Source organism: Choloepus didactylus, chromosome 1, assembly GCF_015220235.1.
Source record: "Choloepus didactylus isolate mChoDid1 chromosome 1, mChoDid1.pri, whole genome shotgun sequence".
Taxonomy (NCBI): domain Eukaryota; kingdom Metazoa; phylum Chordata; class Mammalia; order Pilosa; family Megalonychidae; genus Choloepus; species Choloepus didactylus.
Genome location: NC_051307.1, coordinates 210,910,238 through 210,925,296, shown reverse-complemented (window position 1 = coordinate 210,925,296; position 15,059 = coordinate 210,910,238). Strand labels below are relative to the sequence as shown.

General features: G+C 35.2%; 1 protein-coding gene across 1 annotated transcript in view; it reads left to right on the top strand.

Moving 5' to 3' along the window:
* Nucleotides 1–15,059, top strand: part of DNAH12 (dynein axonemal heavy chain 12) — a 304,653-nt gene that overhangs the window by 190,082 nt on the left and 99,512 nt on the right. Inside the window, 5 exon segments of the mRNA XM_037798810.1 lie at nt 579–740; nt 6,760–6,954; nt 10,928–11,061; nt 12,203–12,365; nt 12,998–13,078. Of these exon segments, the coding sequence (XP_037654738.1) occupies nt 579–740; nt 6,760–6,954; nt 10,928–11,061; nt 12,203–12,365; nt 12,998–13,078 (735 nt within the window).

The following is a 15,059-nucleotide window of genomic DNA, read 5'->3' as shown; positions in this document are numbered from 1 at the left end:
GTTAGTTGGGACTGTTTGGTAGTGATTGACGAAAAAACCAGTTCCAACTTGTTAAACCAAAGAAAGAGTTATTGGTTGACATGACTGAAGAGTCCAGTAGTAGAGAAACTTTTGACATGGCTGAATTTATGGGCTCAAATTATGTCCTAAGTAATTACCCTTTCCATCTCCTGGCTCTATTCTCCTCTATTTGGCTTCATTCTCCACAGGCATACAGATGGCCCCTGGCGGTACTATATTACTGGCCTTTATATCCTATGTCTCAGAAAGACAGGAATCCTTTCTGTTTTCAAGTCCATCTGAATCCCTGAAAGTAAGACTATGATGGGGCCTTGCCAGGCCCCTCTTCCTGGGATCAAAGACTGTGTCTAGGGACTTAGGGGAACTGACCAGTTGGGGTCATGTGCCCACCAGTGGGAAGGAAAAGATGGAGCCCCTTGATTGACAGACCCACCAGAGGTGGGGAGAGATGCTACCCTAAAATCAAGGTGGTCTTACCAAAACAAGAGAAAAGGGAGGGAAAGCAAAACAACAGATATCCATCACATTCTGCTTATAAGTACATTTGTATCTTTAAGGTTCTCTTAAAGAATGCGGGCATGAGGGGCCAGAAGACAGTCTTTCTAATCACTGACACTCAGATTAAAGAAGAAGCTTTTCTGGAGGACATTGACAGTGTACTCAACACTGGAGAAGTGCCTAACATTTTTGCAGCAGATGAAAAACAAGAAGTGATGGAGGTAAAATTCTGTTTAAGGAGTGCTGCTCCAGCACAGAAATTTTCTTGAAACTTTCTTGAGGATAAATATGGCTTGTGAAGATGATTTTGATATTTAAAATTTTTAAGTATACTATTTTACTACATTATGTTTTAGTGAATTTTAAATTGCTCCTACCTTAGTCATGAGACAATTTTTATTTTACAATTCCTTTCATTGTAATGATGTCAGTTTGTTTCATCTGTTTGATCTTATTTAGTATGTTTCATGGAGTGATTAGAGATTTTAAAATCATGCCTTGGGGCTATATTGATATGGGAAAACATAGCTTTTATCAAAAACCTTTATTTAAACTTACTTGTTTTGCAGTTCTGATACATCTGAGAGACATGCTTTGTGATTTGGTTGACAAAAAAAAAATAACAATTGTGAAGGGGTCATCATTGTCAGATGTCCTGTCCTTCAATCCCCATTTTAAGTACTTCCTATCCCAGACCTTTGCTGGTAATTTCCCCCTTTCTTGTGTCCATAACGACTTTTATACACAGAAAATATCACTCACGCCTGGATGCTTCATTCCCAGCCTTCAGCCATAGCATCTGGAGTGAAATGGATTCACCCTGATAGTTTAGCACACCATTTTTCTCTTTTGTCGAATGGGAGTACAGATAATAGTTCTTGCGAAGAGTTGTTGTTAGGTCCCAGAATCAAATGAAAAAAGCACTTTAAAAGCCCTCAGTCCATGGTATATTACTAAGGGTGGGGAAGGAGGAAAGAAAAAAAATGACTCCAACTTTTCTGGTTTAATTTGGAGATGTCAGTGATGTGGCCAAAGCTGCTGGAGAATGGTGATTTCTCCCAGTCCATAGGCATCCCTCTACTCCCACCCAAGGAATACTCAGTTTTGGAAATATTATTTCCTAAACTTTGCTTGGCTTTACTGCTCACTTTAGCTGTTGTCTTATTTTTTTTTCCCCATCACTTTGCTACTAAACTTTTCCATTGCTTCACTATCTCTATTTTATGGTATGATCCAACAGTGGCTTTCAGGACTTTATTCTTTCACATCCCACCCAGGTCTAGGAATACCATATTAATTTGTGCACAAGGAAATAGCCATGTCACAACTCAGGGTACTGAAATGCATCCCTGTTTCTTCTTGCTTTATACTGCTTTTTTAAAATATAAAAGAAAAGAAGTTCTGTTACTTTCTTTTTACACTCATCACACAATCCTCCCATTTTCGAGACCACTGCCCTGGACTTGGCATTTTTATCACTCTGACAAAGATTTTACTCCTGATTTTATCACTCTTGATAACTGATAATTTATCACAGTAACAACTGAAATTATATGGTCATTGTGACTACTCCCTATATTTACTATTGAAAAATATTTTTTATATTTATATTCATCAGAAAGATGACTCAATATCAATATATATTGGCTCTGAAGCTATTTGTGCTCTTAACAAGGAGGAAGGTAGGATTTAAAATAAAATCTAACAGGTATTAAATTAAATTACTGGAATGTCTTTCTCAGATATGGTAGTGACTTCGTATTTACCGCATTTGGTGATCTGTTCTCAGTTTCTTTCTCTTCTTTTTTTTTTTTTAATTCTTGTTCATGTTTGACATAATTCATCATTCCTTCTTTTAAACTCTGCTTTCCCTTCACTGCCATGACATTTCTCTGAGTTTGTTTCCTATATCCTTGTTTATTCCTTCAGTAACTATCTTCTCTTTCACTCGAGAATTTGTCCTACTCCCAAAGAAACTTGTGTATGTGTTTAATATATATGTTATATATAATATACTGTATGTACATATAATGTATATCTATATTATTTTTACCCACAGGCAACTCAGCTCATCTACTCTAGAAGCTTCAACAATTGTTTCTATGTAAATAACTCCTATATTTATGCTATCATCCTGGCCATCTTTTGACTTTCTCTATTTGAGTCTACCACTCTTATCTCAAACTTAATACTATGACCACCTAAACATAACTCCATGAACTCACAATGATCACAATGATCATAATTTGAGACCTACTGCCAGAATATACGTATTTAGAAAGTCAATTTACAGTTTCTCATTAATGTAGCTATCACATCTACCAGAACATAGCTATAGTAGGGAATTCTCTTAGAAACAAATTAATCACAGTAACAACTGAAATTATATGGTCATTGTGACTACTCCCTATATTTACTATTGAAAAAATATTTTATATATTTATATTCATCAGAGAGATGACTCAATATGAATATATATAGACTCTGAAGCTATTTGTACTGTTAACAAGGAGGAAGGTAGGATTTAAAATAAAAGGTAACAGGTATTGAGCACTTACCTATGTGGCACACAAAATAAGTGTTCACACAAAATAAGTAATTTGATCTTTCAACAACCCTCTGATGTAGGTACTCTTTTCCCCATTTTAAAGATGAGGAAACTAAGTGAAGTAAATTGCCCCAAGGTCACACAGGTAGTAAGTAGCAAGCAGGGACTCACACTCCAGAAGTTTAGCTGCAGTGCTATTTTGCCTGATACGATATACATACAGAGATACACAAAGAAAGAAATTTAAAAATGACCCCTAATCTCACTGCCATTATCCCTATTAACATTTAAAAAAATATACAAATGTTATAACAATAAAGTTAGAGAATTCAAATAGTAAAAGAGCATACAAATTTTTAAAAAAGATTTATATAAACAACAAAATAGAATATCCAAAGTGAAAAATGAAAGCCTTCTTTCCACCCTCTCCTTAAAGTCCATGTTATGAAAAGTAACCACTATTAACTGTGCTATGTGATTGCTTCCATATAAAGGTATATCTATGTGCTCAACATACGTATCTATATGTATTTTCAATTTAACAAAGAGGATCATATTACACCTACTGGTTATACAACATTTTTTTACTTATTTTATCTTGCCAAGCTTCCCATATTACGTACATAGAGTGTGCCTCATTATTTTTAACAGCTGTGTAAAATTCCAACATATGGAATGTTTTATAATGTTTTAAACCAGTCCTTACTGATGGACACGCATTATTTCCATTTTTTCTCTTAAAATAATGCTGATCTGTTACATCAGCAGCGAGAGGGACCCGCCTTTCCCAACATCCGAGCCAATTGGCCGTTATGCACCTGCGGACTGGCCGAGCTCCATCCTGTGTCCTCTGTTGTCTGGGAGGGTCTGGGCACTGCCTAGATGGTGACCCCCCCCAGACACGCAGGCAGGGCGGACCCCACACAGCAAACGGGTGGTGTCATGAGACACCTGCCCTACTTCTGCCACAGCCAGGTGGTGGGGGGCTTCGGTCATGCTCCAAGAGCTGGGCATTCCCAGTGCTAAGTTTCCTGAACAAATAACAAATAATCTTCCAGCTGATATATCCACTGGCATTTATTATGGTTGGGCCAGTGTGGGAAGTGGAGTTATCCATAAGATGGTAATGAGCATAGGATGGAACCCATGCTACAAGAAAAAGAAAAAATCCATGGAAACTCACATTATGCATACCTTCACAGAGGATTTCTATGGGGAAATGCTCAATGTGGCCATTGCTGGCTACCTCAAATCAGAAAAGAACTTTGATTCTTTAGAGTCACTTATTTCAGAAATTCAAGGTGATATTGAGGAAGCTAAGAAGCAACTAGAATTACCAGAATGTTTGAAACTTAAAAAAGACAATTTCTTTCAGGTTCCTAAAAGCAAAATATGAATGGCCACTGCTGAAAAATCATCTTATTTAGTTCATTCACTGTTTTCTGTTATTTTGCTACTCATAACTACATAGTCTCATGTTGGCTATATTTTAAAAATCAATCATTTTCCTATAGCTGTGAATTAAACAGTATACTCTAATTACTGTATTTATGCTTCACCTGTTAAACCCATCATGCCACAGCACTAAAAAGATTTCATTTAAAAATCTTTTTTATGTTATATGTTGATTAAAAACTCTTTCAAAGCTTTCTAAAATGTACCACTTAGAAAAGTCTGAAGTTTCTTATGATGAAAATAAAATATGTAAGTGTGGGTGGAGGACATAGCATTAGTTTGAGATGAGACATAATGATTCTCATGGTAAAATACCAGTATGTATATACGTACTTGTATATAGCATATACTGCTAAACAGCACAGGTTTGTAGAAGTAAATGCATTAATAAGGTTTGGTAGTCTATTATAAACCTAAGAGGAACAATCCAGACTCTGTATTTCTTTATAATTGTGCATTGATTTTTTTTTATTTTATTTTGAAATAAATTCAAACTTACAGCAACAGTTGCAAAAACAATACAAAACCCATACACAGAACTCCAGCATACCCCGACCCCCCTCCCCTGATACCTGATCCATGAACTTTAACATCCTGTCACACCACCATTTCTTTCTTTCCCTCCCTCCCTCCCTTCCTCCCTTTCTCCCTATCGATCATCCATCATCTATTACTCTGTCTTCTGAACCTGAGAGCAAGCTGCACACATCCTTGAACAAGCAATGTAATTCACATATACAATTCCCATGAACAAGAACATTCTTTTATGTGCATTGATTTTTTCACATTAATATATTTTATTATAGACATGAAGACTTGTGAAATTTCATTTCAGTCATTTCCTTTACAAGGTGAAATCATTGTACTCTGTTCCATTTTTACATAGACGTGCCTCGATTCTAAGTAGTCTTGACTTCCTCCTTCCACTATTTTTTTGTTTGTTTGTATTTTAAGACAAGGACAAATGAGGGTTTTTCAAATCTGTAGTTTTCATTTTTTTGTGTTGGATAAGACTTTTCTCCTTTTTACGATGAGATATTCTTGTTCTTCAACATTTTTCTTGATTGGTTCTTTTTTCTTTTAATCGACTGTCAGTGTCAAGTTTTTTGTTTTGTTTTTCCATTTAGATTAGCTTACAACTGTACACTTACAAGAAATTGAATCTGTCTTTACAATTCCATCTTTTCACTATACAAACAGTAATGGTCACGCATATCTACATTGCACTTTCAGGAAAAAAATTCTTTAGGTTTCAAGATTTAATTAAACATGTAACAGTTCATTTATACGTGCCAGTTACTTAAAGAACAAAAAATCCTTGGGATTCCCCTCTCCTGAAAATATTTAAGAGCCAATTCAACCAGGAAAGAGCTTGAAAGTTATTTATTTTTCGTGTAATTACATGCCTGAAAAATATCTAAACTCTGTAGTTGTGTATGTTCAACGTCAGTCTAAAAAGTGCCTGTAGCTTGGGGGAAAAGCATAAATAATAAAACTGTAGTTAAATAATCTTCATCTCATTCATTTTCCTTCCTGCTAACTGTGAAATTTTGGGCTGTTTGAGTCTTTTTGTTTATGTAAGCAGAAATTTGAAATTGAAATTTGGGAAATTAAGGTTATGATTGCTTTGGTCCCCTGAAATGGTACATTACATCATTGTTAATTTCACACTGGATTTGCTGGAAAGGAGGGTCAGTAAATAGAATGTAATTTTAAAGATGAAAACAACTCATTATAAACCAGTTTTCCCTGATCTGTATAAATGAATTAGAACAAAGTATTTAGGAAAACATCTAAAAGCCACATTCGATTAGGGGGAAACATGGATAAATTCACTTGGTTGGATTTTACTTTATGGTGTACAACTTTGTAGCAAACAGCAGTTTGTGCCATTTTTCATTTCTTTATAAAAATATTTAGAAAATGTAATTTAACACTAGAAATAAAAAAGTTGAACAAAAGAAATGTTGAATTGTATTCCTGTAAGTATATCTTGGTGAACTTTTTGTAAATATCTTTTTGGAGTAAATTCTTGGCAGATATTTGCTTTAAAATTATAGAATTTTAGAGTTGTAAGAGGTCTCTAAGTGCAAACTATATTAAAGCCATTATATTGATATAAAACATTTTAAAAGATATTTACAAGGGGAATAATAAAAACTCCTTAAGACTTCATTATCCACTAATCTATCAGTTTATTTTTATTTACTAGGCTTTTATTTTCCCATTTACCTTAGGGTGTTCGCCCCATAGCCCATGCTGGCAATAAACACGATGAACTCAGTCCCTTAGCCCTGTTTGCTTTCTTCGTGAACCGCTGCAAAGATAATCTTCATGTCGTAGTGGCCTTTAGCCCCATTGGAGATGCTTTTCGGAACCGTTTGAGGACATTTCCATCCCTCATCAATTGCTGCACACATGCACCATTGACTGTTTCAGGTTTGTAATTTTTTTTTTTAAACTCTGTTGGGAAGTTAACTGAAATCTTATTTAATCTCCATTAATATATATTCAGCAACTGTTTCATGATCACTTACAATAATAACAGGCATACTTTTTGGCACTAGGGACTGATAAGACATGATCCCCACAAGGAGCTCACATTCTAGTCTAGGAGAACGAGAAAACAATCAGCAAGTCAGCAGTCACAGTTATATAAAAGAGCCATAATTTTAGCATGCAAAGAGTATACATATGAAAATAGTGACTCTCGAAGTATGAAAGTGGATTAGTTATGTAGAGGGGAAAGTATGTGTAAAGGCAGAAGGGTAGAGAACACATAGCTCATTTGGACAAGTGGAAATAGTTTGGTATAGCTGACTGGCAATGAGGTTGACAGGAGATAGTTGGAGCATTGGATAGGTGCCAAGTTATAAAGGGATTTGTAGATATACCTAGGAATTTGAATTTATCCCAGAGACATGGTGGGGGCATTAACATACTTTTAGCTAATCAAATATTTTAGGGAAAAACCACTTGAAGGCTGTGGGATGGATAAATTGCAGTGGGGCAAAACTATAAGACTAATTGGTCAACAATTTCAGTTATGCCAGCAGCAAATGATTAAGGTCACCACCTCACTTAACCTTCAGGCAAATTGTCACTGCCTCTGTAAGACCTTCAGGTATTCATACTCTTGAGAACAGGAGCTCATGGTGCCTACTTAATTGTTTTATGCACAATAGAATGTGGGATATAGATTGACTCTGGATAATTTCTTTTAAAAATAATTTCGGATACTAATTTGTTTTACTCTTTTGCCTCTATCAATTATATATTTGAAAAACAAGTTTTGCCCTCTGTGAGTATTACACATATATTTCAGCTAGTGAATGTTTTAGTGTTTAAACTGTAATAAAAGTTTGGTGTGAAACTATTTTGCTTTATGTAACCATATCTTAATATTGCTTCCATTAAATAGCCAAAAAAAAAAAAAAAAAAAAAAACAAAAAAAAACCAAAACGCAACAACAGCAAAGACCCTGCCCAACCATAAGTTCTTTTTGAAATCTTGTACCTACAATTCTACTTCTGGATACCTTTTTCATAACCATGATTCTTTCAATTCTATTATAAGTCTTTATCTGTTTGAGAATATTAGAAAAAGAGGAAATTGGAAGTTTTAAAAAGGATAAGGGAGAGTGAATGGATAACAAAAAGAAATAGTTCTTACAGTGAAACATTGGAGAGAGAGAGCCCATGTCAGAGGGGTGATAGCATTGTTTGGGGCTGGGCCTATGAAACTCAGGAAGTGAGTGTAAACCACTATTTATTACACATTGAGAGAGGCACTTTTTGGATAGATCCCTAGTCTCCAAGTAGGGTGTACATTTACCAGGGGTGCCAAAACTATTCAGAAGATAAGTAATTATTGGATTGTTTCTAAAAAAAATATTTCATATGCATTGACACTGACGTTCTTCCTCTGTTTGTATGTCACATGGTCATGTGTCATAGGCAGCAGCAGAATACCCTAAGGGGTTCTTGCAGTGAACTGAAAATTGAAGGAATAATGCAGGAATTGAAGGGACAGACAGTAAGAGAATAGCATAAACTAGTCTGAGCTAGCTTGAGCTCTTTGTCAGCTATATTATCAGGTAAAAACAATGACTATTTGACAAGATCTGATAAGTTAGTAAAAAAAAAAATTGAAGGCTATTTGGAATATGGATTTACATCAACTGTGTAAACAATAAATCCTATCCCCAGGACATATTATGTCTGCAGTATTAGCTTATGATGACATGAGAGATACTATTGGTTACTTACCTGTATTATCAGGGCTCTTTAGGGAGACAGAACCGGCAGGAGATATATGTAAATATTATGAGATTTTTATAAGAATTGTATCACATGACTGTGTGGATGGGCAAGTCCAGATTCCACAGGCAGGCCACAAGCTGGAAACTCCAATGAAGGTTTTTGATGAATTCCCCAGGAGAAGCTGGCTGGCTAGAGTAGAGATGGACGTTCTCTCTTCTGACTGCTGTAATCATCACTTCTCCTTTTAAAGCCTTCAACTGACTGGATGAGACTTCTCTCTCTGCTGAAGGCAATCTCCTCAGTTGATTGTAGATGTAATCAGCCACAGATGCAATCAGCTTACTGATGATATAACTCCACAAAATAGCCTCACAGCTACAAACAACTTGACCAAACAACTAGACACATAAACTGGCCAAGATGATGAACTTAACGATCACACTATCTGATAGCCATTCTCTACTCCCTCTGTCCATGCTAATAGATTCTGATATTGTTTAGAAAATCACCCTCTATGTAGCCATGTGCCACAGGGGTTGATTCATGGTTGATTTCAGTCAACAATGGTGCTGTCTTTCCTCTTGCTAGTGCTTGGTTTATGCAAGAGTCTATGCTTGACCTAGTCTTTGCTAATGGGTCCTAGGGTAAGGTCTGCTGGGAAGCTTTGGGGACAAGTTTTCTTCACAATAACAAATCCAATGATAGGAAAAGGGCCTTCTCTGTCTTTCAACCTTGTTACTTGAGGATGTGATACCCATAGTTTCAGCAGTCATTTGGTCACCACGATGAGACAAGCCAAGGATGACATAAAGTACACTGGAAATGGTGGAGCAAAGAGATGGGAAAATCCTAGATCCCTGATGACATGGTTGAGCTTCTAAATTAAACAGTCCTGGAAATATCCTCCTTCTGGATATTTGTTTGAAGACATAGTAAGACTGGTGTTATGTAACTCTAGCCTTAAATATTCTAACTGTTACTTAGAGTAAATTATCATGATTATCAGGTAATTAAAAACAAAACAACCAGAATTCAAAGACAAGCCTTTTTAATGTTCTTAATGATCTGTAAAGTCATATGATACTTAATTGAGCATTTTATAGAATTTTGCTGATCTCAATAATCTTTAGAAGCCTCTTTTAAGATTTAGAAATATATGAATACAATAATTCCACACAAATATAATTTGTTAATACATATGCATACACTGGCATTATGTGCAAAAAACCATTTTTACTGATGGGGGTATTAAGGTAGTCTGGATAAGAAACAGATTTGTGGGGAAGAGAATCAAAAGTTCAGCTTGAACATTATAACAATTAGGAATTGTGATTGATTGTTAACAACAGAAATCCAAACTAAATACACAGCATATTTTCCTCTCACATAGAAAAAATTTGAAGGTAAGCATCCTGGAGTTTGTGGCTTAACAACAACACCAAGATTCCAGTTTTTTTCTTTGAACAACACCAAGATTCCAGTTTCTTTCTTTCTGCTTTATTATCCTTAGCATGTGGTTTCCATCCTCAAAATCACATTACGGTCCATCATGGCTGGTGGAACTCCAAATTCCACATCTGTGTTCCAGGCAGGAAGTAGAAGAATGAGGGTGGGGCATAAAGGATACATATCAGCTCTCTGTAACCCTCTTAAAGAGCCTACTCTGAACTCCCACCCAATTGCTACTTGTATGTCATCAGCCACTTGGAATTGCAAGACAGTTTAGGAAATGTAGTCTCTCAGCTGGGCATAGTGCTACCCAGAATAAATTTAGAGTGTTAAGGAAGAAGGAGCTAATAGATATTGGGTGGATGACTAGCAACCTCTGCCATCGTCATGCTAAATTTGAGATGCGTAATTTACGTCCTAGTGGAAGAGTTGGGAAAGCAGTATATCTTTGAAATTGTAAAATATCATTGATCCTTCCTTTATATTACGTTGTCTTCATTTTTAATTTTAGTATATAAAAATATTTATTAGGTCTTTCATAATTAATTTGTGATCTCAGTCCCCCCAATTCCATTTTCCCCATTTAGATTTTAAGTTTAACCCTCTATTCTGCTCCCATGGGAATATACTTATGTAGTTGGAGGGGGACCACTTATCTTAAATTTCATAAGTTTTTCTTTTTTCTTATTTTTAGCCATGGCCTGAAGATGCTCTTGAACTTGTAGCTGTGAAATTCTTAGAAACGTTGGAGCTAACTGAGCTTGAACGACGAGAGATAGTTCCAGTCTGTAAACACTTTCATACCTCCATTATGAATCTTTCAGAAAGGTTGGTATAAATAAAGTTTAAAATGATGATGGCGTCTTTTTGTGAAAAGTCAAATTTTAATATGATTTCTATGTCTTCTAAATCTTTCTGATCATTTAATTGGTTAAGACTCAGCATGTAAGTTATAGAAAGCCACTTAATCTAGCTGTAACGAAATGGAGGATTTACTATAGAGATACAGGGATGTCTAACAAAACTTAAAGGAAAGAATACAGTTGGATCTCATAAGTGACTGGAAGCAGGAGTTAGAAAGCCATCAGAAACACAGAGATGCTTTTTCTATGTTTTCATAATTGCTTCTCTCTGGGCATCTGCTTTCTTCTTTCTATTTGTAGAGTGACTTTTTTACTTTCCAATGCACATGGAGGAAACTGGCTGCCTCTCAGCTCTCAAGTTTACTGCTTGAAGTTCCAGCTATAAGTAGAGATTAACTAGCTATATCTAGCTCCCTATTCCATATTGCCAGAAAATAAAATGTGCTTAGCCTTTTTGGTGTCCGCTGCCTACCCCTGGTCCAATTAGCTATGGGTTGGGCAACATTGCTGCTGGAGCATTAGATGGCAGTTCTCAGAGAAGGGGAGCTGATTGATGGGCTGTGGATATCCATAAATTGTCTGTTTCACCTATATAATCTCTGTGATCCTTATTTCAAAGGTGCATAAGCCAAAGTGTTTATGATACATTGCCTGTCCAGGATCATATATCCAGCCAGCATGGTTAATTTGGACAGCGTCACCAAGCAGGGGGCTCTAGCCCACGTACTTACCGTGAAACATCATTGCTTCTATTGCTTCTGTCTGCCTGAGTAGTAGTCTTGTAATTGTGGCTTTATTTCATTCAGCTAACAAGTGACTTACTTGTGCAAAGTATGGAATACGTAAAAGGGCATGTATCTTTCTTGCATGTATCTAGACACATTTGTTGATTTGTACTTTTTTAAATTCAATGCTATTTTGCAAACCAGAAAATTAGGATATGGTTATATGTAGAATTCTAGAGTTTTGTAAAGTTTGCCAAGTATTCAGCAGCTTCTGAATGGAAATTAAGCTTTAATCTTTTATAATATTATATTGAATTTACCCCCTCTTCTGTGAAACTTCATTACTTGCAGTAAGATATGTAATCTGCCTCTCTTTTTTAGGTTCTTGCAGGAGTTAGGACGACATAACTATGTTACTGCTACTTCTTATCTTGAATTGATTGCCTCATTTCGACAACTTTTGACTCAGAAGCAACAAGCAGTCATGAAAGCAAAACAACGATATACAAATGGACTTGACAAATTAGCTTTTGCTGAGTCTCAGGTAATTTGATGTGCTGCTCAAAACAATAGTATATGTAATGGTAAATATAAGAAATAATAACAATAGCTGCAGTTTATTGAAAATATCTTATGTGCCATCCACTGTGCCATGTACTTCACATGCATTTCTTCAATTACGATCATCATCTTACAGACGAAAAAAGAATTTTAGAGAAGTTCAGTTAGTTGCCCAGACCAGATAGACTCAAATATATCCTGTTTTGTTTTTAACTAATATTTTTGTGCTTTGAGAGAAAGTCCAGGTTGACTTTTTATTGTAGCAATAGTTAAATAAAACATGTGGGGTTTTTTAAAATAAAGTCAAGTGTTAATACTTAGTAGTTTTAGCACAATATAAATATCTAGTTTGTCTTTGCATTGTATGCTGTGTACAGATTATAAAGCAGATACCCTGAGCTGCTGCCTTCTTTTCTGTCTGCATTTCTTTGATGACAACTGCATCCTCCCACTGCTCTGTCGTATACTCAAGGAAGATAGTCTTTTGTGAAGAAACTGGCCACACTCTCCTAGTTTTGTTTATCATTCAAAGAACTGGAAGGAAAATTTAAGGTCTTCCAGCCCTGAAACTTTATCATACATTTAATTTCCTATTCTCTGTGCTTGGTTTCCAAGGTTGGTGAAATGAAAATGGAGCTTGTTCAATTACAGCCCAAATTGGAGGAAGCTAAAATTGAAAATGCACATATGATGCAGGTATATATCTTGAATGCTTTTTTATTAATCTCAAAAGACAATTGAAATGTATAAAATTAGGTCTTCTTTTATTTCTTTTAGCAATATTTTGTAGTTTTCTGGATATAGATCCTTTACATCCTTGGTTAAGTTTATTCCTAGATCTTTGATTCCTTTAATTGCTAATGTAAATGGAATTTTTTTTTTTTTTATTTCTTCCTTGGATAGCTCACTACCAGTGTATAGGAACACCAATGGTTTTTGTGTGTCAATCTTGTATCCTGCCACTTTGCTGAGCTCTTTTATTAGCTTGAGGAGCTTTATGGTAGATTTTTTTGAACTTTCTAAATATAGGACCATGTCTGCAAACAGTGAAAGTTTTACTTCTTCCTTGCCTATGTGGATGCCTTTTATTTGTTTTTTCTTCCCTAACTGTTCTGGCTAGAACTTCCAGCATGATTTTGAAAAAACAGTGGTAACAGTAAACATCTTTGTCTTGTTACTTATCTGAGAGGGAAAACTTTCAGTCTCTCACCATTGTATATGATGTTAGCTGTGGGTTTTTCATATATGCTTTTTATCTTGTTAAGGAAGTTACCTTCGATTCCTACATTTCAGTGTTTTTGTCAAGAAAGGTTGCTGGGTATTGTCAAATACCTTTTCTACATCAATTGAGATGATCATGTGGTTTTTCCCTTTCAATTTGTTAATATGGTGTACTACATTAATTGATTTTCTGGTGTTGAGCCACCCTTGTATACCTGGAATAAAACCCACTTAGTCATGGTGTATAATTTTTTTTAATGTGCTGTCAGATTCATTTTGCAAATATTTTGTTGAAGATTTTTGTGTGTATATTCACTAGAGTGATTGGTTTGTAATTTTCCTTTCTTGTAGTATCTTTTATTGTGGGTTGTTTTTAAAACTTTTATTGTGGTAACATATATACAATGTAGGATTTCCCATTTTAACCATTTTCAAGTATACAATTCAGTGGTGTTAATTATATTCACAATGTGCTACCATCAACATTATGTACCATTTCAAAAACATAATCCCAATGTACCATGCCCAAATTTTAACAATAATTCCTTAATATAGTCAAATACCAAATCAGTTTTTAATTTCCCCCATTGTGTCATAAATGATGTTTTACAGTTGGGTTATTTGAATCAGTGCCCATTGGGTTGGTACATCTCTTAAATATCCCTTAATTATAGATTTCTGCCTCCACTTTTTTTGTTTGTTCATTTTGTTTTTGGCAATTTATTTGTTAAAGAAGCTGGGTCTTTTACCCTTTACAGTTCCCTACACTTTAAATTCTGCTTATGGTATCTCAGCAGTATCATTTAACACTTTCTCTGTCCCCTGTATTTCTTGTAAACGGGTACTTAGATCAAGAAGTTTGATCAGATTCAGGTTTGAATGCTTGTCAAGATAATTTCATGGTTGGTATGTGCTTCCTATTGTATCACATCAGGAGATACATAATGTCTTTATTCTCTCTCTTTTTTTAATGCTTGGATTTCCCTGTGGGGTTTGGATGTTGTCAGCCTAATTACAAATTTCCTATAACCTTTTCTCCTAATGATTTTAGCAACCATTGATGGTCATTGCTTAGATCTATTCTTTCATAAGGGATAACAAAATGGCTATATCCCAATACGAATCCTTCTTTATTTAAATTTTTCTACAAAGTAAAACTTTTCCTCATCTATTGTATTGTTACCCTGAAGAACAGTTATTTCCCATTTATCAGTTTTCAGAATAATGAATTGGTTACCTAGTGACAAATGAATCTGTGTGTGTGTGTGTATAAGGGGTATTGGTACAATTTTGAACTCTTGAATTGTTTAAAAACATAATTTATATGCTGTGATTCACTGTAATTATTATGCTTGATGATGCTCAAAATGTTCCCTCTTTGGCCAGTGTACTTGTTTCCTATGTCTGCTGTAACAAATTATCATGAATTTGGTGGCTTTAAACAGCAGAAATCTAA